Genomic DNA, 21,035 nt, shown 5'->3' on the forward strand with positions numbered 1-21,035 from the left:
GTCTTAATTTCAGTCAAGAGAGGGATTCAAAACGGAAAATACCATAATACTCTTTAAATTTCCGTTTGGTTGGTGCTTCATGTAACCCCAACTTTTGCAATACCTTTTGTTCTCTGCACGATACGCATGCGCAATGCATCAGCTCTTATAAATTTGCACACACTGCACGTGCAGTTCGTGCAAAAAAACAAAACAAAACAAAAAAATACTGCGAAAGGAAGGCTTACATGAAGCACCACCCAAACCACAGTTTGACGAATATTATGGTATTTTCCGCCCCGAACAATTCCAAAATTGTCAAGGTAAACCTCATATTCTGAGTGTGAATGGATGTTTATTGAACCAAAATACAACTACCAATAACCGCGAATGTTGAAATTTTTACAAATGTTCACTTCGCATCAGAAACAATACTTCAAAATCATTTTGACGTACACTTACTCTAGTGTAGCGCAATAAAACATGCTTCATTCCACGCGTTCGTTCTTCAGTCACGTAAAAATGCATACTTTGACAGAGTCAATTAACTTGTGTTTACTAACACAAGATCGAGATAGTCCCGCGCCCGGCATCCATATCGATGAAAAGTATCGGAAAAAACTATCGGTAAAAATAATCTCCCAGAAACGTCAATCGCGATTATTTGAACCAAGAAAGAAATAAAATCCAATAGTTCAGTTTCTAGCTTCTTTTGAATTATAGTTGGTTTTTTAACAGACCCTCTAGATAGTGTCCTCTTTTTTTTCAACGGGAGGGGTGGGAGACGATGACTTGGGCATTTCTGGCTCTCCACTATGACCCCCTTGAGATAGCAGCGTGTTACGTGCCTCAGGTCTTTCAATGTCTGTACTGACCCCCTCTGGGCATGCCAGATCATCGGTTCCGTCATTTACAACGGGAGGGGTGGGTGACGGCTTCTCATCCGTGACTGGTCTTTGCGGAGAAGCTTCTCCTTCAACTTTAGGAGAGGAGACTATAGATCCGTCTTGGACTGTGGGAGAGGTCGGTGAGGCTGACTCGTCAGTGACTTGTTTCCCCGCTGGGTCTGGAGCAAGTAGCCCTCTCAACGTTTGAACATTGTCAGCGGCATTCCCAGTCTCTGACGTCTTGTTGCCACTAGCAACCGTCGCATCAGTTGCTTCAGCGGTTTTGTTTTCATCTTTAGAACTTGTACCCTCCGCGTTTGCCCGAGCGTTTTCTTGCGAGTTCCCACGCACGTTCCCTTGGTTCAACAACAAACCAATGAACGATGGAGAAACATTCGGGAAGGCGTTACGGGCCAGTCTCATCAAGTCGCTATTCGGCTGGGTACCCTGTGTCAGGATAGGTTCCTGAAATGGTTTGGTCGGTGACGGCAGTTCGTCTAAGTCAATCATTACCACGTCATCTTTAGAAGCGGAAGTGCTCGTTGTCGGCGACGTATTTGCAGACGTCGACAAGGTGTTTAGAAGAGTCGAGGGCAAAGTCTGCCCCAACTGTGTAACAGGAACGCCAGCACGGACCAAAGAAGCGAGAGGGATGGGGAGGTGTGCCACAGGGGAGGGGTAAGGATGAGCGTTTTGCTGATGAGATGAGATGGAAGCTGAGTTGTTGCATTGCTGTAAAATTGGTCCAGCTGGATTAACTGGTTTTGGTACATAAACATGATTGGGTCTAGAAAAGCGGTTTAAAACAAAATGCAAGAACATATCAATCATTTTGCCAACCTCGTTCCCAGGCTTCTCTCCTGCTCGTCCTCTGGAGCGAGAGAGGGCCCTGGGAACGAGGTTGTCATTTTCTCGGCTGTTTCTCTCTTTCTTTATGTCAGTAGCACGCGAGCATGATGAAATAGCATTAAAAACAAGTTAACACGAATATAACGATCCCAGAAGCAAACCGGAAGACGATTATTAGTGAGGCTTCGTGGCCAAGGAACTACGAAAAAATGTCGGACGAAGAAAGGAGAAATATTATTATAGACACGGGTAAATTTAAGAGTACTTCAGCGGCGTAAGTGTAAAACACAACAAACAAATGAGAGCCAAAAAAAATTTCCCACGTTCATAGATTTCATCTCTGCCAATAGTCCTCATCGAGGAAATTTCGACTTTCGCTTTCAAGATAACTGAGCGATTTCTCGCGCGCTGATTGGTGGAGAGCTATGCTCGATAAGAGTACAGACCAAGGAAATGACGTCATGGTGGCGCCATTTGTGTTTCCCTTTCTCGCGCGCACGATTCTTAAAGAAACTTCAACAGAAACGGACGACAAAACTATAAAAATCGACTGTTGTCGATTTGCTAACAATTCATTTTCTGTGTTTTTTTTTTTTTTTTTTTTTCCCAAAAGACATGTGATCTACACGAGTGAAGATAACAAGTTCAGCCGTGTTTACGTAATAAAAAGAACAGGGAATTTCCGGAGTTCCAAAACCTCTTTTTCGGACCAAGGCTACGCGCAAAACCTTTCTTGTGAAAATGAGTTTTATTCGCGTGAGAAGAAACAATCATTTTCATATTAATGGTTTCACATTTAGCATTGCTTTGAAAGAGAGGCTGGGCACAACTCGGAAATAGCCTACTGTCCGTCTAAGATCAGTTTGTGTGACAAACTCCGTAAAAGCAAGGACTAGTCATTCTGGTTATTAACTGATCTTACCTGTTATAAACCGGTTGTATAACACCGGGACAGTACGCACGCGCCCCTTGTTGCTGCATGGATAGTCGTTTCTCCATTTCATAACCTTAGAAATAAATGTGTAGGAAAGTATTATCGAATTTAGTCTAAAAGTCGAAAACTCCAAAGAGGGCTTTTATTAGAGAGACTGAGGTATTTATTTCACGGACTAAAAAGACCTACACTCATTTTGGCATTTAATACGAACAGCCAGTGGTTTGTTGCAAGTTACACACTTTCTTAACTATTATAACTGTTTCATGGCATCAGAAATATTTTCTGTGGGTTATCTTTCATTTCAATCTCATTGTATGATCAGCGCCGCCTAGAGAGAATTTGCCCTTTGTTTTTTTTCATAAATGATGTATACGTATAAACTTTTAATATACAGATTTAGCCAAGGCTAAAGGCGAAGCTCCCGTTAATAAGTTTATAATTTACTTCAGACATTAAGCATGTAACAGTTGCAAAGAAATCCACTTGGAGCCGAGTTGAGCCTGCAATTAGTTGAAAACTAGTAACCTGAGCCCAAGATACGGTCATGTGATACTGGTCAGCGTATGCCCTATTTTGACAGCTGTCAAAACATGCACGTTCAGTATCAGGTTGCAGGCTCCGACTCTAGCTAGAAAGAGAGACATCCTGTGGTGCGGACGGTCACATGACTACCACAATTTCTCGGATGGATAGATACCAAATTTTCTTTGTTGTGGGGCTCCGCTCGCGCGCACTTCGCGAACGCGTGGAGCTTCGCTATTAAAAGCTCATTAAGATAGGTCTTTTACCTCTTTTCGCCTCTCTTTTCTCTGCCTTGGTCAGCTTTAATTCTTTCTTATCCACCAACAGAGAGTCGTGTTTAAACGGCACCTAGGCATCAAAGGAAATAACCAGATCACCGTCAGTCAAGCGTAATTTTATAGAAAAAAAAAACGGACTTTTTTTCTTGTCGACTACAAGCAACTTTTCGATGATTTCCGAAGATTAATACAAAAATTTCCGCTCGTTTTCCGAATGGTGTACAAAAGTTTCCGATCATTTTCCGAAAATTACCGAAGACATTCAATACAGGGATCAAGGGTGGTGAAGTGGTGAGAGCCTGTCGCATTCAACCAATGTGGCCCGGGTTCAAATCTCGGCATCGACACCATATGTGGGTAAAGATTGTTGTTGGTTCCCCCCTTGCTCCGAGAGGTCTTTCTCCGGGTACTCCGGCTTTCCTGTTTTCCTGGTTGTCATCCCCACCCTGAGATAAGGGGGGCCGGGCCCCCCCGGGCCCCTCCCATGGATCCGCCAATGTTCACTTTAGATTCCGGATTCAATATCTCTGGACGCGCGATCAAAAAAAACCGTTCATACTTCGGATTCACGCATCTGCGTGTACACCGCAAAACGAATCTGGTACCGAAATGTTCCGGATTCGTGACGAAAGCGGGAAAATCTTCTCTAGTGAAAGCCTGGACTTGGTGCTTCGTGGGTTATATTTACATACAGAATTTATTACTATGGCTCTCTTAAAAAAAAATTCCGAAAACATTGCACGGGTAAAAAAAAAAAAATGCCATGACAAAACTTAGCCTGCAAAACAGACGGGAAGCGTGAGACACCCGCGAGACACGCGCGACGGGAGTGTCCCGCGCTCCACGTCCGCTTCGTGCTCACCTGAAAATGCGAAAAAAAAGCGCCTGTTTTACAAGCTAGATAGCACTGACCTTTGAGATCCATTGGCTGCACAGACGACACAACCTGACCAGCACTGGATCATTAAACTGGTCAGCGGCTGCTGACACGTCCGACGCGGGGGAGACTGGTTCCTACAAAGCAAATAAAATAAACTCAAGGGGGCTTCCCTAAGGAGAGGGGATCGTGACCCGGGGATGAAGGGTCGAAAATCCGCGGATATATCTGCAAAATATTTTTTAACCCCTCCCTCTGTAGTGAGAAAAAAGTTCACACCCCACTCTAGTCATCCAAACCCTATAGAGCACCCCAGTGGACTGCCAAAATAACCTACCCCCAACTCCCTCCACAGGCACAATTTTGCCAACCCCTCAGGTCATAATAAATGAAAGCTCCATGAAAAAAAATTCCTTTGTACTTTTTTCTTTCGTTTGCTTTCTTTCAAAATACTATGGAAAAAGAGATTCTCCACAACAAGGATGAAAAAAAATACAATTAAAGACTTGTTTTATATGAAGATAGGCTTCTTTCTGAAAAGTATGTTTAAACATTTACGTTCATTTACATGACATTTACTTTACCTTTTCATGAATTAATTTCATCATTTCTTGCTTGGTGAAATTAGCCTCTGGATTGAGCTCGTCGACAATTCGATCTGGAAATTAAAATAATTCAGAGTAACTTGCTAAACGTGAAAGACGACAACCCCACAAATAACCTGAGATAAGGCCCAATTTTAGCGGTTCTCATACATTCTCTCTAACGGCTACCGCTATTTTTAACGGCTATTTTCGTTTCGCCATGTCCGCCGGAATGTAATTTTCAAAGCGAAACGAAAATAGAGCCTGATCTCAGGTTACCCCACAAATAAAAGCATTTTGAAGCTCTGGACCCTAATTTGCCGGGGCCTTTTCTCCGAGCCCAGAAAGGCTGTTATAAGTAGGCTACAATAAGTGTCTAAATTTTGTTGTTTCCAACGCCATAGTACTAAAGAAGACAAAAACATATTCAAACCCAAACTCAAATTCGAACTGGAAATCGAAGTCGGGGACAGGGTGGGGTAGTGGAGTGCCGGACATGGCCCCTCCCTTGCTAGGAAATTTGGGAGCTAAGCTCTCTGAAACGTCATTCCCTCATTTTAAGACCTATTTTACGCAAATCAGCCGTTGTTACCTTTACACAACAATTTAAAACGATTGATTCCAATAATTTTACTTGGTCTTGGATGTTCTCTTTCCAAAATGCGTGGCCCATAAAAAGAAAAGCTGTGTATACTTTAGTACTTTTTCATATATTCATTCATTTCCTTGTGGTATGTGAGAATCGGATCGGATCACAACTTGTGTATTTTTTTAAAATATTTCTTTAATTTTAGTAAACCTTCAGGCCGTTGCAGGAGGTAAGAAGAGTTGCTTCAGGCAATAAATAGTCCAGTTTCGAATTAAAAATTACCGCTGAATACAAACATTAACAACACAATCATACAGGGTTAGCCTCGACGTAAAGTAAAATATTCAGAAATTCTGGCAAGTAAGTGTTTAAGTGAAATTTGAATATACACAATAGACAGAGTAATAAACAGGTCTTTTTCTCGTTGAAATTTGTGAATATATTACTTCAGATGGAGGCTAAGGCTGTAAAAAATGCGTCTTCACTTCTTTAATTCAGCGGTCATAGCGAACTCGAAAATGGACTATTTTACCGGATACCGCCTGATAAGGAGAACGCTGAAACCGCTATTCCCCACTTTAGAAAGACGAGAAGGGAGCTGGGGCCGAAATATGTCTCCCGCAATTGCTTCTGGGATGGTTACTGCGGACGCCTCGGTCAGCTATTGGCCAATTTTTTTCCCTGACTCGAAAAAAGGTCTCAGAAGTCTTGGCAAGAATTAACTGGGTCCAGTCTCCTTCTGAAGTGGTGACTGAGCCACCATGTCTTCTTAGTAGCTACAGAGACGAGAGGTTTCATTAACATAAAGTTATCCCTTACTTGCCATGCCTTGTTTGGTGACCTGTCGATCATAAATTTTCTTTTCCATAGTTCCTGTGCTTATCAGTCGGTAAATATGAACTGGTTTTAACTGGCCATAACGATAAACTCTGCCGGAAAGAAAAATTATTGACTAAGTAAAAAAAACACACGACACAACATACGATAAGTGATAACGACAGTAGTCAAACGGCTCCCAGAGAAACTGGGTTCTCTTACAAGCACAAGACAAAATTTGTACCGCTAAACGTGCATACATAAGCAAACCAATGCACTGTATTTGAGTGTCAATGTATTTAGAACGAAATTACTAATAGACCTTTCCCGCTCTACCCTCCACTGAGCAAACAAAAAGAAATGAGGACGAGGCTCTGGTGGACAGTTTCATACAAATCACTGTATTTTGTTCACCCAAGCCATGAGTTGGTGCCTTTGTTTACAGGAATGCGGAAAAGATCTATTGTGAACACTATTATTAGGTCTCCTTCTGGAGGCGGTACCGCCATTTTACGTGGTCATCCGAGCCACGCGAAGGTCTAGCCGTTCGCAAGGCAAAGGAATTACTAATTTATTCCTCTGTTATTTTAAGACACTGAGTCAAGTTGGTCCGGCCCCGAGAATCGAACCCACGACCTCTCGCTCTGCAGTCGAGCGCTCTACCGACTGAGCTAATTCTGCTGCGGCAACCTTTTTGTTCGCAGCGTGCGTGGTCGCTTACGTCACTTAAATATTTTGGACAACAGGGCCGGGTTGTTCGAAGCTAGGTTAAATAACCAAGGGTTAGTGCGAAATTTGAACACAGATATGAGAGCTTAAAAAGCAAATCCAGTTTAATTCTCTTTGCTTACAATTTGATGATTGGATACTCTCAAAAGAATAGAGAAAATTATCCGAGAGAGTGCTCTTGATAAAAAGAAAAAGAAAGCCCGGTTAAGATTTAACCCCGGGTTAGCGCTAGCCGGCGTTCGAACAACTAGGCCCTGGGGAACAGTAAAAAAAATAAGTATCCAAAGGTTACCTGCAAACAGCTTGAACATCGTGGCAAGGATTCCATGATGCATCAAACACAACAACGCGACTTGCACCAACAAGATTGATACCCAAGCAACCAGCTCTACAACAAGATTCAAAGACTCATTGGATTATTTTACGTTTCTGGGAAACTGCCCACCTACCCCTCCCCTAAGCCAACACTTTGCCCTAAGTGAGAAGCAAGTATTGATGTTGGCTTAGGGGAGGGGTAGGTGGGCAGTTTCCCCTAAACGTAAAATTAATAACTCAAATAGAAAATGCCAAGGAAATTAACATTTAACTAGTGTATTTAAATCTATTAAGACACCAGCTCTAATTCTTATCGGGAAAAACTAATGAAAAACCTAAGAATCACTGGAAGAACGCACAAAGGTATAGGGACTCTTTAAAACCTCAAACCCCAAAGAAAGACCAACATATAATTTCTCCTCTAAGTATCACTGCTCAATCAAAACAATGAAAAACGAAACTGAGCGACAAGAGAAAACGGTACTTGATGGTTAAACAAATTCACTTTATCATTGCCACAGAAAATGTATAGAAAACAATGTGGAGAGTATGCCTGTTGATACTAAGGTTAAAAAAAGGTTAAAGTGTACTTTAATAAATTAGCAATAATGATGTATTTTACGGTTATGGGACAATAATCCATCGCCAAAACCCCACACTCGTAGTCTGGGACAATAATCCATCGCCAAAACCCCAAACCTGGAGGCCCAGGTGTTGCAATCACAGTAATAATGCACACCTTGTTGACAGCATAAACAGAAGTACTTCGACGTTGTCTTGAGCGTTGAAACGATTGATTAGTCTTTCTCGTTCCTGGGCTGAGGTATTGCCATCAAGCCCTAAGGAAAAAATACAAAGATACATCCACTTATGTAGGTTTTTATAAAATTGTACGTAAAGACGTATTTTTCAAACAGGTTTAGGCTTCCCATTTTGACATGTCGACGAAATAAATGGCCATTTTCATATTTGAAAACGTTCTTCAAACTACAGAAGTTTATAGGCCATTTCCGGGTTCCAAAAACCCTCGCTTTCAAAACGAGGCCAAGAGCAAAACCTTTCTAATGAAAACGAGTTTTATTCACATGAGAATAAAAAACATTTTCATGTCAATGGCTTCGCACTTAGCCTCGCTTTGAAACAGAGGCTTGTGGCAACTCGGAGATGGCCTATTGGCCGTTTTGAGCTTGTGTGGTGAGTTTGGGTCGGTCTTGTATCGAAATGCACTATGGGATAGCTTTGAGGGGCACTTTCGTAAAATGGCTATTACGCAGTTGCGCAGGAAAGTGGGTCAAAGCGCGTCCTACAAAAAAAGTCCCAGAGTGCAGTTCGAACGAACGAACAAACGAAACAAAATTGCAGGGCAACAAAAAATTAACTAACAAAGGATAATCATAAACAAAGAGAAAAGCAATGAAGTTATTATCCTGAGATAACAGCCGACATTTCGTGACGCCACTACTGGTTTCCCCGCGAAACGTCTGAGAAACGGTTTGCTGAAGCAAATTTTCAGCCAATCAGAAACACTACCCAGATCTGGGTAGTGATGCGTCATCAGAATGGAATTTCTGCGCTCGATTCTCAGACGTCATTTCGCGGGGGAACCAGTGGTGAGGTCAAGAAATGTTTTTCTCAGGCCATGAGGTTATAGACTCACGAAAGTAGCTCTTGTTCCGAGCCCATCTGGAAGGCTTCTGTGGATCAGTGGCTCGCCCAGGGAAAAATGGAACATCACGCTTGGAGAGGAATTCTTCGATAACACTCAGCGTCGAAAGACTTTGACTAAAAACGTGAAAAAGAGCATTGTGAATAATTAACAATATTCCTCGAGCCCGAATGGGCTCTGAGTCAAGTGCTATGACTCGGAGGCCACGAGGGCGAGGGGAATAATTGTTTTCGTAAAATCCAACTAGTTGGTAAAAAAATATCGAGACAAAACAACTTTGGCTAGTTAAAGCCGGAGCTTTTGCTACTAGTGGGCTATAACATATAGCCTAGTAGTAGCTCAACCAATCAGAATGCAGCATTGATAATAGACCACTAGTTGGATTTTACTGATCTATCGCATACTTCAATAAGAAACATGCACTGAGAGTAGAACAAATATAAACCCCAACGAAATTCGAACCCACCGACTCCCGCTATACTGCCTGAAGTTAAGCCCTCCCCTGGTCGCAAAATCATGTGATAAAAATTATTACATTTGGTAACTTGTTTCCGTCGCAACGACATGTTCGGTAAAATCCGTAGTAGAACAACAACGGTTATCACGTTTTCCCACCAAAACGTCTCTGGTTCACGCGTGAGCATATATACTTAGTGCTGAGAAAATCTCGTTCTTGTGGTTCATCGTCCTCCTTTTAGAATCTACAGGTCTCTGTTAACTTGTTGAGTGGGTGTACTATAGTTTCGTTAGAGAGCTTTAGATTTCAAGACGAGAAAGATTAAACTTAAAGTTTTTGCGCGTGTTCTCAGAAGAAAAGGACACCCCGGAAAGCTTCATTTTAATTTTTTTCACCAAAAAAGTTAGTGCGATTGTTTATACTGAAGGAGGTTACGCCCTCTCCCGATAGCAGAATGATAACATTTGATAACTTGTTCCCGCCACTAAGACATTCTCGCTAAAACTCGTTGTAGAATGACGACGGTTACCGCGTTTTCCCGCCAAAATGATGTTGGTTCACGCGTGAGTAATACTCAGTATTGAGTAAATCTCGTACTCGCAGTCATCCTCGTCTGAGAATAGAGAACTTTAGATTCTTAAGGTGATGTTACACGAGACGATTCGCAACGACGATTTTTTGCGCAACACAGCGTTGCAACATTGTTGCGACATTGTTTCTAATGGTTACAACATTGTTCCAGCATTGCAACGTTGTGTTGCCGTGAAAATCGTCGTTGCGAATCGTCCCGTGTAACATCACCTTAAGACGAATACGACTACGAGTACGAGATTTTCTCAATACTGAGTAGTGCTCGCGCGCGAACTAGCGTTATTTTGGCGGGGAAACGTGGTAGCCGCCGTCATTCTAGCTACGAGTTTTAGCGAGAATGTCTTAGTGGAGGGAACAAGTTTTCAAATGTTAGAAGTTTTATAATTTTGCGATCAGGAGAGGGCGTAAACTCCTTCACTAAAGGTAACAGTGCTAACTTTTCTAGTGAAAAATGGTAAAATGAAGCTTTCCGGGAAGTCTATATTTTGAGAATACGCGAAAAAACTTAAGTCAAATCTCGTACTCGTAGTCTTCCTCGTCCTAGAATCTAAACGTCTCTAATCTACAGCTCTTCATTACCAAGTTACTTCCAAAGTTGACCGCAATACTCACCTGAATATCAGGAGTTTCTCGCCAAGTTTTAAGCTTTCTTCTATAATGTCCATTAAGACCACAAGCTTGCCTCCATTCTCCACCACTCCAGGCTGGTAATCTTTAAACAAGTTCTTGGCCTAAAAAGGAAAATATTGAAATAGCATTATAGGGCAGCCTAAAAGAAAGCGAACGACAACCTGAAATGCGAAGACTTAGTGCTCGCTCACGAGAACCGAACCACAACGGGTTTTTGCCGAGTAGAGTCTACTTTTCGGGAGAAAATTTGTTGCACGCAATTTCTAAGTTACGATAAGTCTACCGGTGATGTACAGATTTTGTTGCTAAATGTAGAAGAACTCTCTACTTTCTGCAACACAACAACCTGATTTGTTGCAAGACAGGTTTGAACGCGGGTTTAGCAGCAATCCTGCAAAACAAGTTGGACGTTTTTGTTGCCTAAGATCATTTTTTTTCCACTCTGAAAACATAAAACTTACCCATGTCATATCTTCCACAACAGGAGAGACACGGTCGCCAAGTGACTGAATGACTGGTACACATGTAGAATACTGTGTGGTACTCATTTGTGATACTGCTACAGTGTGTGCAGACAGTTGACTTGACACCATCTGCCTTAACTGTACAGTCGTCCTTAATACTGACTGCGCAGATGTTGAAGCCAGGTTCTGCGACATCGCGCTCGTTGTCATTGCATTCGTGTTTATCTCCTGGTTAGCGGCAGAGCTTACGGTTTGCGGCAGGTTTAATGGAGACGCGCCTCTGTCATCCGAGCGGGAATTTTGAACACTGTCATTTCCACTAGCATCATCGAGAATGGTCTGAAAGCAAAAAACAATAATTTTTAGAGACTTTAAGATCCGACCACGGCAACATATCAGCGAGAACGTCAAAAAAGCAATAGGTTTAATGAGAAAAACAACTTTGCACGGGCAGCACGCATTTTTGTTCATTTCTTTGTCGTCACTGCACGACTACGACGTGCAAATGCCTAATTACTCGTTTTATAGAGGACATAAAGAAGTTACAACAAAATTTTACTTCGCTTTCTGAAATTGTAATGGTTCTTGGGAATTCAACACTAGGAGAGTTCGCCTACATTTGACAAAGTAAGTGAGTTCTTATAATCGCGATGAAGATTGCAAAACGCGAATTCACTTTTTATGCAACGTTTTCGCCGCTGTCGTCGTCCTCGGATCTTAAGTTCGCGTTTTATCGCCAACGTAAACATAAAACAGACGAATTTCCCTTTCTCTTCCTAAACTTGGATATTTTTCGTAAGACTTCAACTCCAGGAAAGTTCGCCTACTTTAGACAAAGTGAGCACGTTGGGATAATCGCGCTGAAGTTTCAAAGAACGCGAATTCACTTTTTATGCGACGTTTTCGCCGCTGCGCTGTCCTCGAATTTCAAGGTCCCTATTTCCTGACATCTAAAGTATCGTAAACAGCCGCTCATAAGCCCTTCGAATAAACATCTTCGTAAGGGGTTTTAGGAGCACTTCTAAACGGAAGGGCTTATATCCGACTGGGCTTATAACCGGGACAGAAAAAGCGCTCCGAAACAAACTATAGCAGCCCTAATTAAAATATTTTTTCATCTACTGGTTTTAAATGAAGCTTCAAAATTTCACTCATTTAACTGTACATAATATATTTACGTACCAAAGGCGACTCATTCCTGCTGTAGTTATTTTTCATGTCCAATGATGAGTAAAAAATGTCTGGGTGATTCCAAATCTACAAGGCAATGCGACCCAAAAAATAATTTAGTCCGTCAACTTTTTATAATACAGTTAATAAGTTTTCTAAACTAAATGGCATCAGTTAATGAAAAAAAGGTGCCTTGTTTAAGCATTTGGCATAAGGTATGCACTGGATAGGAATAAAAGCTCTTGTTTAATAAATTTCATTTCTGAATTTCTGTAGCTTAAGAAAATAGCCGACGTTTCGCGACGTCACCACTGGTTTCCGCGCGAAACGGCGTCTGAGAAATGAGCGCAGAAATTCCATACTGATGACGTGTCACTACCCAGATCTGGGTAGTACTTCTGATTGGTCGTGCCGTGTGGGAAATTTGCTTCAGTCAAGGTCCCGTCTCACAGCACTTTCACTGATCGAAAAGAGTGGGGGACGTAGACCCCGGTGGTGTGGCCAACCTTCACGGGTTGTGGGATTGGGTAGGGATGGCACCTTGCTTGGGACCTATGTGTCCTGTTCGTGCCTATTCCCTCTGGGCAGACCTGTGTCCGGAAAAGCTGGTAAAATTAAAATAAAATAAAAAATAAATTGAAGGTTTGACTGTGCCAAAAATATAGATACCTTTGTGCAAGTGTGGAAACCCTTGATTGGATTGATATGTCCCACTGACCCTAACAGACCTTCAACAAAGCCATTATACAGCTCTTTTTGGATTGGCGACATATTCACCAGAATGATATGTTCTTCTTTCTTTGGGAGACATTTTGTCAGAACAGCTTGACTCCTCCTACACAAGAAAAAAGGCATATGTTTATGTATAATGGTTTATCAGTTGACTATCTTGAAATTACAGAAACCATCAATTGATTAAAATTAAACTGGGAGTTGTTTTCTTGTAATGGTGTTATACTGAACTTCTTTCAGAGGTCTTAGTGATTTCAGAGAACACGTAGGATTCAGCCTTTACTTAAGCCAACTTCACAGAGCAGTGTTTAACGAGCATGCTGAAAAATGTGGCTGGCATGCTTAACTTGACTGAAATGCTAACATCTAACTAGTCTTTAAGCAGGTTTACTTGGGCAATTTCGGGGAAAATTATGACGTAGCACACGAAAAATAGGGTTCTTCTCCCTGGCTTTGCTCGCACTGATGACTCTGCTGCCAAAATTTTCCCCAAAAAATGCCCAAGTGAGCCTGCTTGCAGGTCAAGATTTAGCTCTATTACAAGACTAACCTTTGGACAAATCCTTCAAGCAAGCTGTGGAGAACATGGGCTCTGTATCGCATTACCTTTACGTCCTATAAAAAGGCAAATTAATGAAGAAAACAAATGCAAAGAGTTGCAAGGTTAACCTTTTTAAGCCCCAATATCCACATTCCAATTCTCCAAACTGATTGATATTCATTGATTTCTTTGAAAAATTAGTTGAGAGAATTTGATCAAAAATCAAAGCACTTTCTCTTTGGTGCTATAATCTTTTCCCTTGACATTGCTTGGATTATTGTTAGGAGAACTTTGATGTTGGTCGCTATTGGGATTTTGAGGGTTAATGCATTTGCCCCTGAAACACCCACAACCACCTGTGAAGATCCACGTCCGTTCTACCACTTGTAAAGTCCTCCGTTTTAACAATCAAGGACAACTTTGTCATTGATCTTGTGCACATTGAAGAGATCTTTCAAGCTATATCATAATGGTATGATCTCTAGGAAAGATAAGAAACCTAAGCTACCTACATCTTTAAAAAAACAGTTCTGCTGATGACATGTGTTCAGTTGAATGTTGAAACTAAGGACACTCATCATTGTGTTAGAACTGGCTGTACAGACCAGTGCCATCATGAGGAGAATTCCTCTATTAATCAGGACTGTCCAGCCAGGTTAGTGTACTTGTAAATGGTATCCACGGACATGATGGGTTTTAGGGAAAATTTCAAGAGAAGACTAACATTTCATTTCTTAAATGATCGGTCAGACTGGCCAGTTCTCATCTTTGGGGAGGGCACTAAGCGTCTGACTTTGAAAAGGACCAGGGAACCTACGTTTCTGGGAAGCTGCCCTCCTACCCCTCCCCTACGCCAACATCAACACTTATTTTCACTTAGGGCAAAATGTTGGCTTAGGGGAGGGGTAGGTGGACAGTTTCCCAGAAACGTACAATGATCAGGTATATAACTTACTGAAGGAGTACTATCAGTGCATTGTCCATTAAGTATTGGCCTTTCAAACATGTTGCAGAACTCCTGTTTATTGCCAAGAAAATTGGGTCGCACAAAATCCACCATGCACCAGTATTCCTGGAGGTTGTTCTGCAGTGGGTAACCAGTTAAGACGACACGACGCCTAAAAACGTAATAAGCTTAGTCCCACTATTAACATTCACATTTTCCTTGTTGTTCTTCACATTAACACACACATTTATAGCAACTCCCCACCTACAATGTATCTTGAAATTTTGAAGAAAAAGTTTTGGTCAAAAATGTTTCTTAACCAAGTACATCCGAGTAAAAGCTTAACTTTGCATTCAACTCACTCAAACCTCAACCACTCATGTGGAACCTAAGTTCCCTTGTACTTCATGTGCTGTCATTGATAATAATTCTAAGGAGGGTTTAGGTACTATTGTCTTTTTTCTCAAGATAATCAGCAGAAAAAAGCTCAACTAGCTTCAAACAGCTTTTTCAGCACAATTTCCACGGGTGAATGGGTTACTAAAATGTATGTTTAAGTAAAAAACTGTATCACTACGCAACAATGATATACCACTAATAAGTATATTGAATAAAAAACTCAAACAAGTATTTTTTTAAGCCCTGAAGAGTAGGAAAAACCTTGTCTCCAGCACTTTTTCATTCACTTAATTGTGTGGTCACTATATGTATTTTGTTTGTTTAGAGATGTGATCACTCATTAGAAGTCCTTATGGCAAATTAATTTTCATTTTAGGGGTCGCAGGACCACAAGTGAGTGCCATCCAGTAGCCTGGGACAAGTAGATTTTCTTGCCGGGTGAGTTACTTTTAAAGATTACTAGCCCAATAGTCAAGAGTCCAGGCAAGTCATACTCTCACAAAATTATAAAGCCTTTCACTCCCAGGAGTGACTAAAGTCAAATTTTGTCAAACTTTTCAATTTATTCACTTTGTAAAATGCCAAAAAACCAATAGCAGCATGTGAAAGTACTGCCAAAAAGGTTTCATTTGAATGGCCACATCATAGGAGTTCGTCCACAGACTCAAAAGTTAGAACTACATACTAAATAAATAGTACCATGTGAAAGTACTGCTAAAGAGGTTTCATTTGAATGGTAACACCATAGGATTTAGTCCACAGACTCTAAAGTTAGAATCACCTTAAAAGACTTCTTCATTCGTTCTGGTGGTGTAAGGGTTAACTAAGACGAGCACAAAGTGGCCCTGGCCAAGCCCTGGAGTAGGTGTCACTTTTTTTTGAAAAATAAGCATAGGTGACCAAAAATGTATCACACATGGAGGAACAACTGCAGTTAATAGTGATTTTGTTACCTCTGCATCCTGCGTCCCTGACGCATAAAAAGTGCAAAAGAAACAAAATAATTCATGGCATGTGTCCAAAGGGATGCAAAGGTCAATTGATTGATCTGAAGATGTTTATGTAGAATATCCTGTTTGTATGATTTCTGTGGCTGTTCTTATGGCTGTTGTTTATCAAGATATATTTCTTTTCGTCTTTGTTGTGCTTTACGATGGAAGGAGTTTTTTATTCCATTAAACTGTAATACAGAGTTTTGGAGTCTGTCCTCAGATAAATAATTGTCTGCATGGTGACATAAAAGCCCACAAAAATTCAGTTAGGACTCAATGTTTTTTGAACTGGGACCCAATGGTTCTGGACCAGCACTCACGATTTTTTGCATGATGAGTCCCAGGACTCACTATAACTATTTGTAACGAAATCACTGAGTTAACATACCTGGTGTGGATTTTTTTCAAGGCTTGTGAAATATTTGCCTGATCATTTTTGATTCTGTGTCCCTCATCACAAATCACCAGATCAGCACCAGGCCTACAAAGAGCTTTCTGTACTCCTGAAAAAATATTAGGATGAGTACACATGATAAGTCATTGCCTTCTGCTTGCAAAAAGTTTGTCTTAATAATGCTTCATTATTCTTGATCAAGAAACTTTTAGTAAGATGCAAGACTATCAGGAGAGGATCAAAATATCCAGCGTGCAAAGTGACATCCCATAGCCTAGGGATTTTGCTATTGGGCTAGTGGATTCTGTTCTTCACTTGCCCACCAAGTTTTTTGGGGAATTCAAATTACAGAAGAACTGAAATCAATGCTCATCAAAACTTTTTTGGGCTAGTACATACTATATTAGCTACAGCTTGCCCAAATGGCAAACTGACTTCCTTTGTACCCTGATACCCCTATTCTCGGTTTTCACATGACGTCACCAAAATTCAAAGGAAGGAATTATCAATTCTTCTAAATTTCTATTTTCATGAGGTGTTACAGCAGCTAAACACCCATATTTAAACAAGATTTTGGTTCTAAAGGGTTCTCCGTTTTGCAATAGAGGACACTTGGAAACTGAGTACAGTCGAACCTCCATGAACAGTCACCTTTTTTGGCAGACAGTCCATACATTAACTCCTGTTTAAACCCCTCTACAACAGCTACCTCTCTACAGCAGCCACTGTCTTTTGTTTCCAAAGTGACCGTTTTGAAGGAGTTCAGAAACAGATAATGTGCAGCAAAGTTTCTTGGTCACAAAAACAATATGAGGAGCAAATTCCCATCAAGATGCAAAAATATTGTTTTTACTCCAATAACGATGATTACAGCACATGAATAACATCTTAAAAAAGAGCTTTAAATGCCATTATCCACCAAAAATAACATTAGAGGCATAAACATTTCTGCATGACCCATGTCAAAATTAAGTAAGTGCCGCATATTGTATCTCGGAAGATGTAGCGCTTACTCAGGGAAGTGCTAAAAAAACATTTTTCTCCTTAAGAGCAGTACTAATTTTGGGGTGGCACTCTTTCCAGTAAATACAAGAAAGAAGAAACTAACCAATCAGTAGCTCCATGTGTTTTTCTTCCTCATCCAAGTCAATCACTTCAGGTTCACCATTCATCTTTTCCATTAGAGTCGGTGCTTTCTTCTTTTTTGTGGCCATACTCTTACTGCTTGAAAGAGAAGGTACCACAGTGGAGAGAAGGCGGAACAGCTCATAACCCATCAAAAGAACACCCCCATGCTGGTTCCACTCACCTGAAGATAGATTGAAATAAACTAAATAAATGGTAAACTAGAGATTACAAATAGGCCCTTTGCAGCTAGCCATTCACGTGGTACAAAACTGCCATGCTAGAGAGCAAAAGTTGCACTGGGACAAGACAAAGAAAAGACATACATAATTTGAAATGGTAATTTTCTTTGTTTGTCTTGTCCCAGTGCAACTTTTGCTCTCTAGCATGGCGGTTTTGTACCACGTGAATGGCTAGCTGCAAAGGGCCTATTGTAAGTATAATGCTGCAAGCAGATGCTAGGCAGTAAAACATCATCTGAGAAACGATGAAATGGCATATACATTTTTTCATACAATCATTTGCTGGGCACCCTAAATTTCACAGGTTCAGAGCACAGGGCTCCCTGCAATTTTCCTTAGAGTGCAAACTTGTTTAAGCATTATTCCAGTCAGCCGTCTAATTATCCTTACCTATAACTTTAGCTCGAGCCATTGTGGTCTTTTGATTGTCACCCAAGAGATACACTTCAAAATTCCTATAACGGACTTTGTCTGAATCGGATGCCTCAATAAGAGTCCCATTGCTATCTGCAATAAGTCCTGGCTTTGGCGGCAGCCACATGTTGAACTCAGCCAGCCAGTTTTGTATCGTGTTAATAGGCACAATACACAGAACTTTTTTCGCACTTGTGTGCCTCAGGTAAATGTCAATAAAACTTGACACCTGAAGAGTTTTTCCGAGACCCATTGCATGTGCCAAGATACAGCCAAATCCTGAAGTTTGTTTATGGCGGCTTAATGTTTCAACGAGGTTGTCATAAAGAAAGCGTATTCCTCCAACCTGTAAAACAAAACAGTCAATGACAGCAACAACAACAGCATATATTAGCGACAAAGGAGTAAAATTGCTGGTAAAAAATTATGTTACGTTGCAAAACTTTTCCCATCGATATAAATATGCAATAAGCAGACAGTGTTTTCTTACCCTTATTAGGGCTGTCAGCCACCACCCCACCCCCCCCTCTCCTCTACAACCCCCCATCTTCAAATGTTGAGAATTGATAGGGAAGAAATGATAGATGATGTCAAAACTCACATGGCATGACGTCAGTTGGGCAAAACAAGAGATCTGGGTATGAGATTAATTGTCACACATTCACAATGACAAAGCATGTGAAAATGATGATGTTAGCATTGTAACATTTGACCTGATTGGTTTACTTCCCACCAATCACATTATTATATTACAATGGCATACCAGAGTTTACAAGGAAACATTCAGTTTAATATTAAAATAGTTCAAATGACACAAAATTGTTGAAATTTTATTGTCGGAAAGTCGAGCCTAATGAAGAAATGGTAAACTTTGGTGATTATCTAGAAGATTTCACACTCTAATCTGGAGACCAGAAGATACTGTCCAATATGTGAGTCTCCCAGATAATCCGGAAGAGTTGACAGCACTGCCTGATGAATAATAAAATAATTTATCATGCATTTTTAGCTATGTAAATAGTTCTTTTTTTAAACCTAAGCAAATTTAATGGACATTATCAGAAGTGGTATTGTTATTTACACATTGAGTTCAGACTAAGATGGATCATACCTGATGAGGCTTGATGACCTTTGCTACTTGTGGGGCCAGAAAAATATCTTCTTCATCAGCTGGGTGATTGACATTAACAACAACCCGTCCTTGTGAATCAGCTTGATTTAAACTGTCATCAACATGCAATCCACTATTTTCATAATCAAGGTCACGTCTAGTATGAGAGCCAGAATCATCACTGTCATCATCGCTTTCATCGATTTCTACCTCAGAATCAGAACTGATGATTTCAATGAAATTACCATTCACTGCCTGTGGATGACAACAATTTACACTACTAGTAAATGAAGATGATGTGTCCCCTTCATCATCACTATCAATAACAATAACTTGCTGGTCCTGTTTTTTCTCTCTGGTATCAACAGACAATGGTGATGAGGGCTTTGAGCTACCACTTAAAGGAATGGAATTCTCAACAACCTTCGAAACACTCTGTGGTACACTTGAGCTTGCAGCAGCAGCTGCTAAGCTTCGCTGAAGTTCGAGACGCCTTAGACGTTCTCTCTCCTCCTTTTGCGCAGAAATTGTTACTTCTGTTAGCTCATCGTCTCGAAGAATCCGTCGAATTTGTTTTCGTTTCGTAGGATCGGGTTGTTTCCTTTTCCTCTTCGCTGAAACTTTTCCATTACTTTTTCCAGCTTCTTTAGAGGCGTCAAACTCTGCGTCATCCTCTTCTACATCTAAATCATCTTCGAAACCAGCTAAACTATCGTCATCACTTTCTTCCAAACTACCCCTAGACGATTTAGCTTCAGTAGTAGCAGATATTTCATCATCTTCATAGTCACTTTCTACAAGAGCGCTCGCCATAACTATACAATGTACAGCTGGGAATCAAGTTGAGAACGATGAATACCTCTTACGACGGCGAAATCACGATTATCTAAGTGTGCTATTGGTACAATAACACATGCAGGGACGTACACGGCGGTTCGACTTGAATTTTCATGAACGAGCCAAAATCAATCTAAATTCGCAAGAATCAACTGAGGAACAAAGAAATACGCGGTCACATTTCATCGATGCTTCATATGATAACTATAAAGGTGCAATAAACCTTGTCTTGATAAGATCTAAAAAGGAAAACGTAGCATTTTCCCTTGTTCTTCTACCGACCGCTAAAACAGTCCGCCATTTTGTTTTAACAATGAATAGTTGACACCAGTCCTCCTGCGCAAGTATACGTCATTTTCGCGGGGAATCAGAGAACTTCGATGTCTTTCATGAAAAGGACACTTTTATATTTTTCTAGGGAAGCCCGAGGAAGAAAATATTACATATTAGGTGAGAGTTAAATTTGGGGAGGGGGGGGGGGGGGGTAGCTTGATTTCAGTACGGATTTTTTTTTTGAGTATTCAAAACAATCTGAAGAGTCGTGACAGTTCCCGCGTATGATTCCCGTGTATCCCGGTCGTGTAGTTCCTCTGGAAATGTTTGTGGCTCGGAAATTCGGCATGGGATTTTTAAGGGGTTACATTTTGGTCCAAGGAATTTTGGGGGGGTTTGTTTGAAGCCCTTGGGATTTTTGTGGATTTTGATTTTTGCCCCCATTCGATCATCCCTATCACTTGAAATCTGGAGTACCCCCACCCCTGGGCCCGAGGGTGTCCACTTACGAGACTAGAGTTTCCACTGGGAGTTTACAAGGGTTTGTAGAAAAAACCATTGAACTGTGATGTGACTGGGTGGCAAGGCGCTTTTATTGTAACTCTCATACAAATTCCTCTAACTTTTGGCTTCTGTAGCAATTTCTTTTTAGCAGTTTTTCATGTGGTCTTTCTATAACTGCTAAAATC

At 40.9% G+C, this 21,035-nt stretch overlaps 1 protein-coding gene across 1 annotated transcript; it reads right to left on the reverse strand.

Annotated features, from left to right (window-relative positions):
- Window positions 1-320: 320 nt before the first annotated feature.
- Window positions 321-20,379, reverse strand: LOC140922748 (helicase ARIP4-like). Its single transcript, XM_073372766.1, has 19 exons — window positions 19,237-20,379; window positions 18,102-18,471; window positions 17,453-17,653; window positions 16,339-16,453; window positions 14,569-14,731; window positions 13,623-13,687; window positions 13,010-13,175; window positions 12,353-12,427; window positions 11,168-11,509; window positions 10,689-10,807; window positions 9,020-9,144; window positions 8,102-8,201; window positions 7,340-7,435; window positions 6,322-6,431; window positions 4,914-4,987; window positions 4,365-4,466; window positions 3,441-3,522; window positions 2,638-2,722; window positions 321-1,653 (listed from the first exon to the last, which is right to left on the reverse strand). Exons 1-19 carry the CDS (start codon window positions 20,047-20,049, stop codon window positions 723-725), a joined length of 4,134 nt encoding a protein of 1,377 aa, XP_073228867.1. The 5' UTR covers window positions 20,050-20,379; the 3' UTR covers window positions 321-722.
- Window positions 20,380-21,035: the final 656 nt, after the last annotated feature.

Source organism: Porites lutea, chromosome 13 (assembly GCF_958299795.1).
Source record: "Porites lutea chromosome 13, jaPorLute2.1, whole genome shotgun sequence".
Taxonomy (NCBI): Eukaryota; Metazoa; Cnidaria; class Anthozoa; order Scleractinia; family Poritidae; genus Porites; species Porites lutea.

What these genes read in the sequence shown, in the direction of transcription:
- LOC140922748 (XM_073372766.1), bottom strand. Translation starts at nt 20,049, where the DNA reads ATGGCGAGCGCTCTTGTAGAAAGTGACTATGAAGATGATGAAATATCT. An exon ending in TCGGAACAAGAGCTACTTTC is followed by an intron (nt 8,202 to 9,019) that starts GTGAGTCTATAA and finishes TTTTTTCCTTAG; the next exon opens with GGCTTGATGGCAATACCTCA. An exon ending in TGAAATTAATTCATGAAAAG is followed by an intron (nt 4,467 to 4,913) that starts GTAAAGTAAATG and finishes TTTGCTTTGTAG; the next exon opens with GAACCAGTCTCCCCCGCGTC.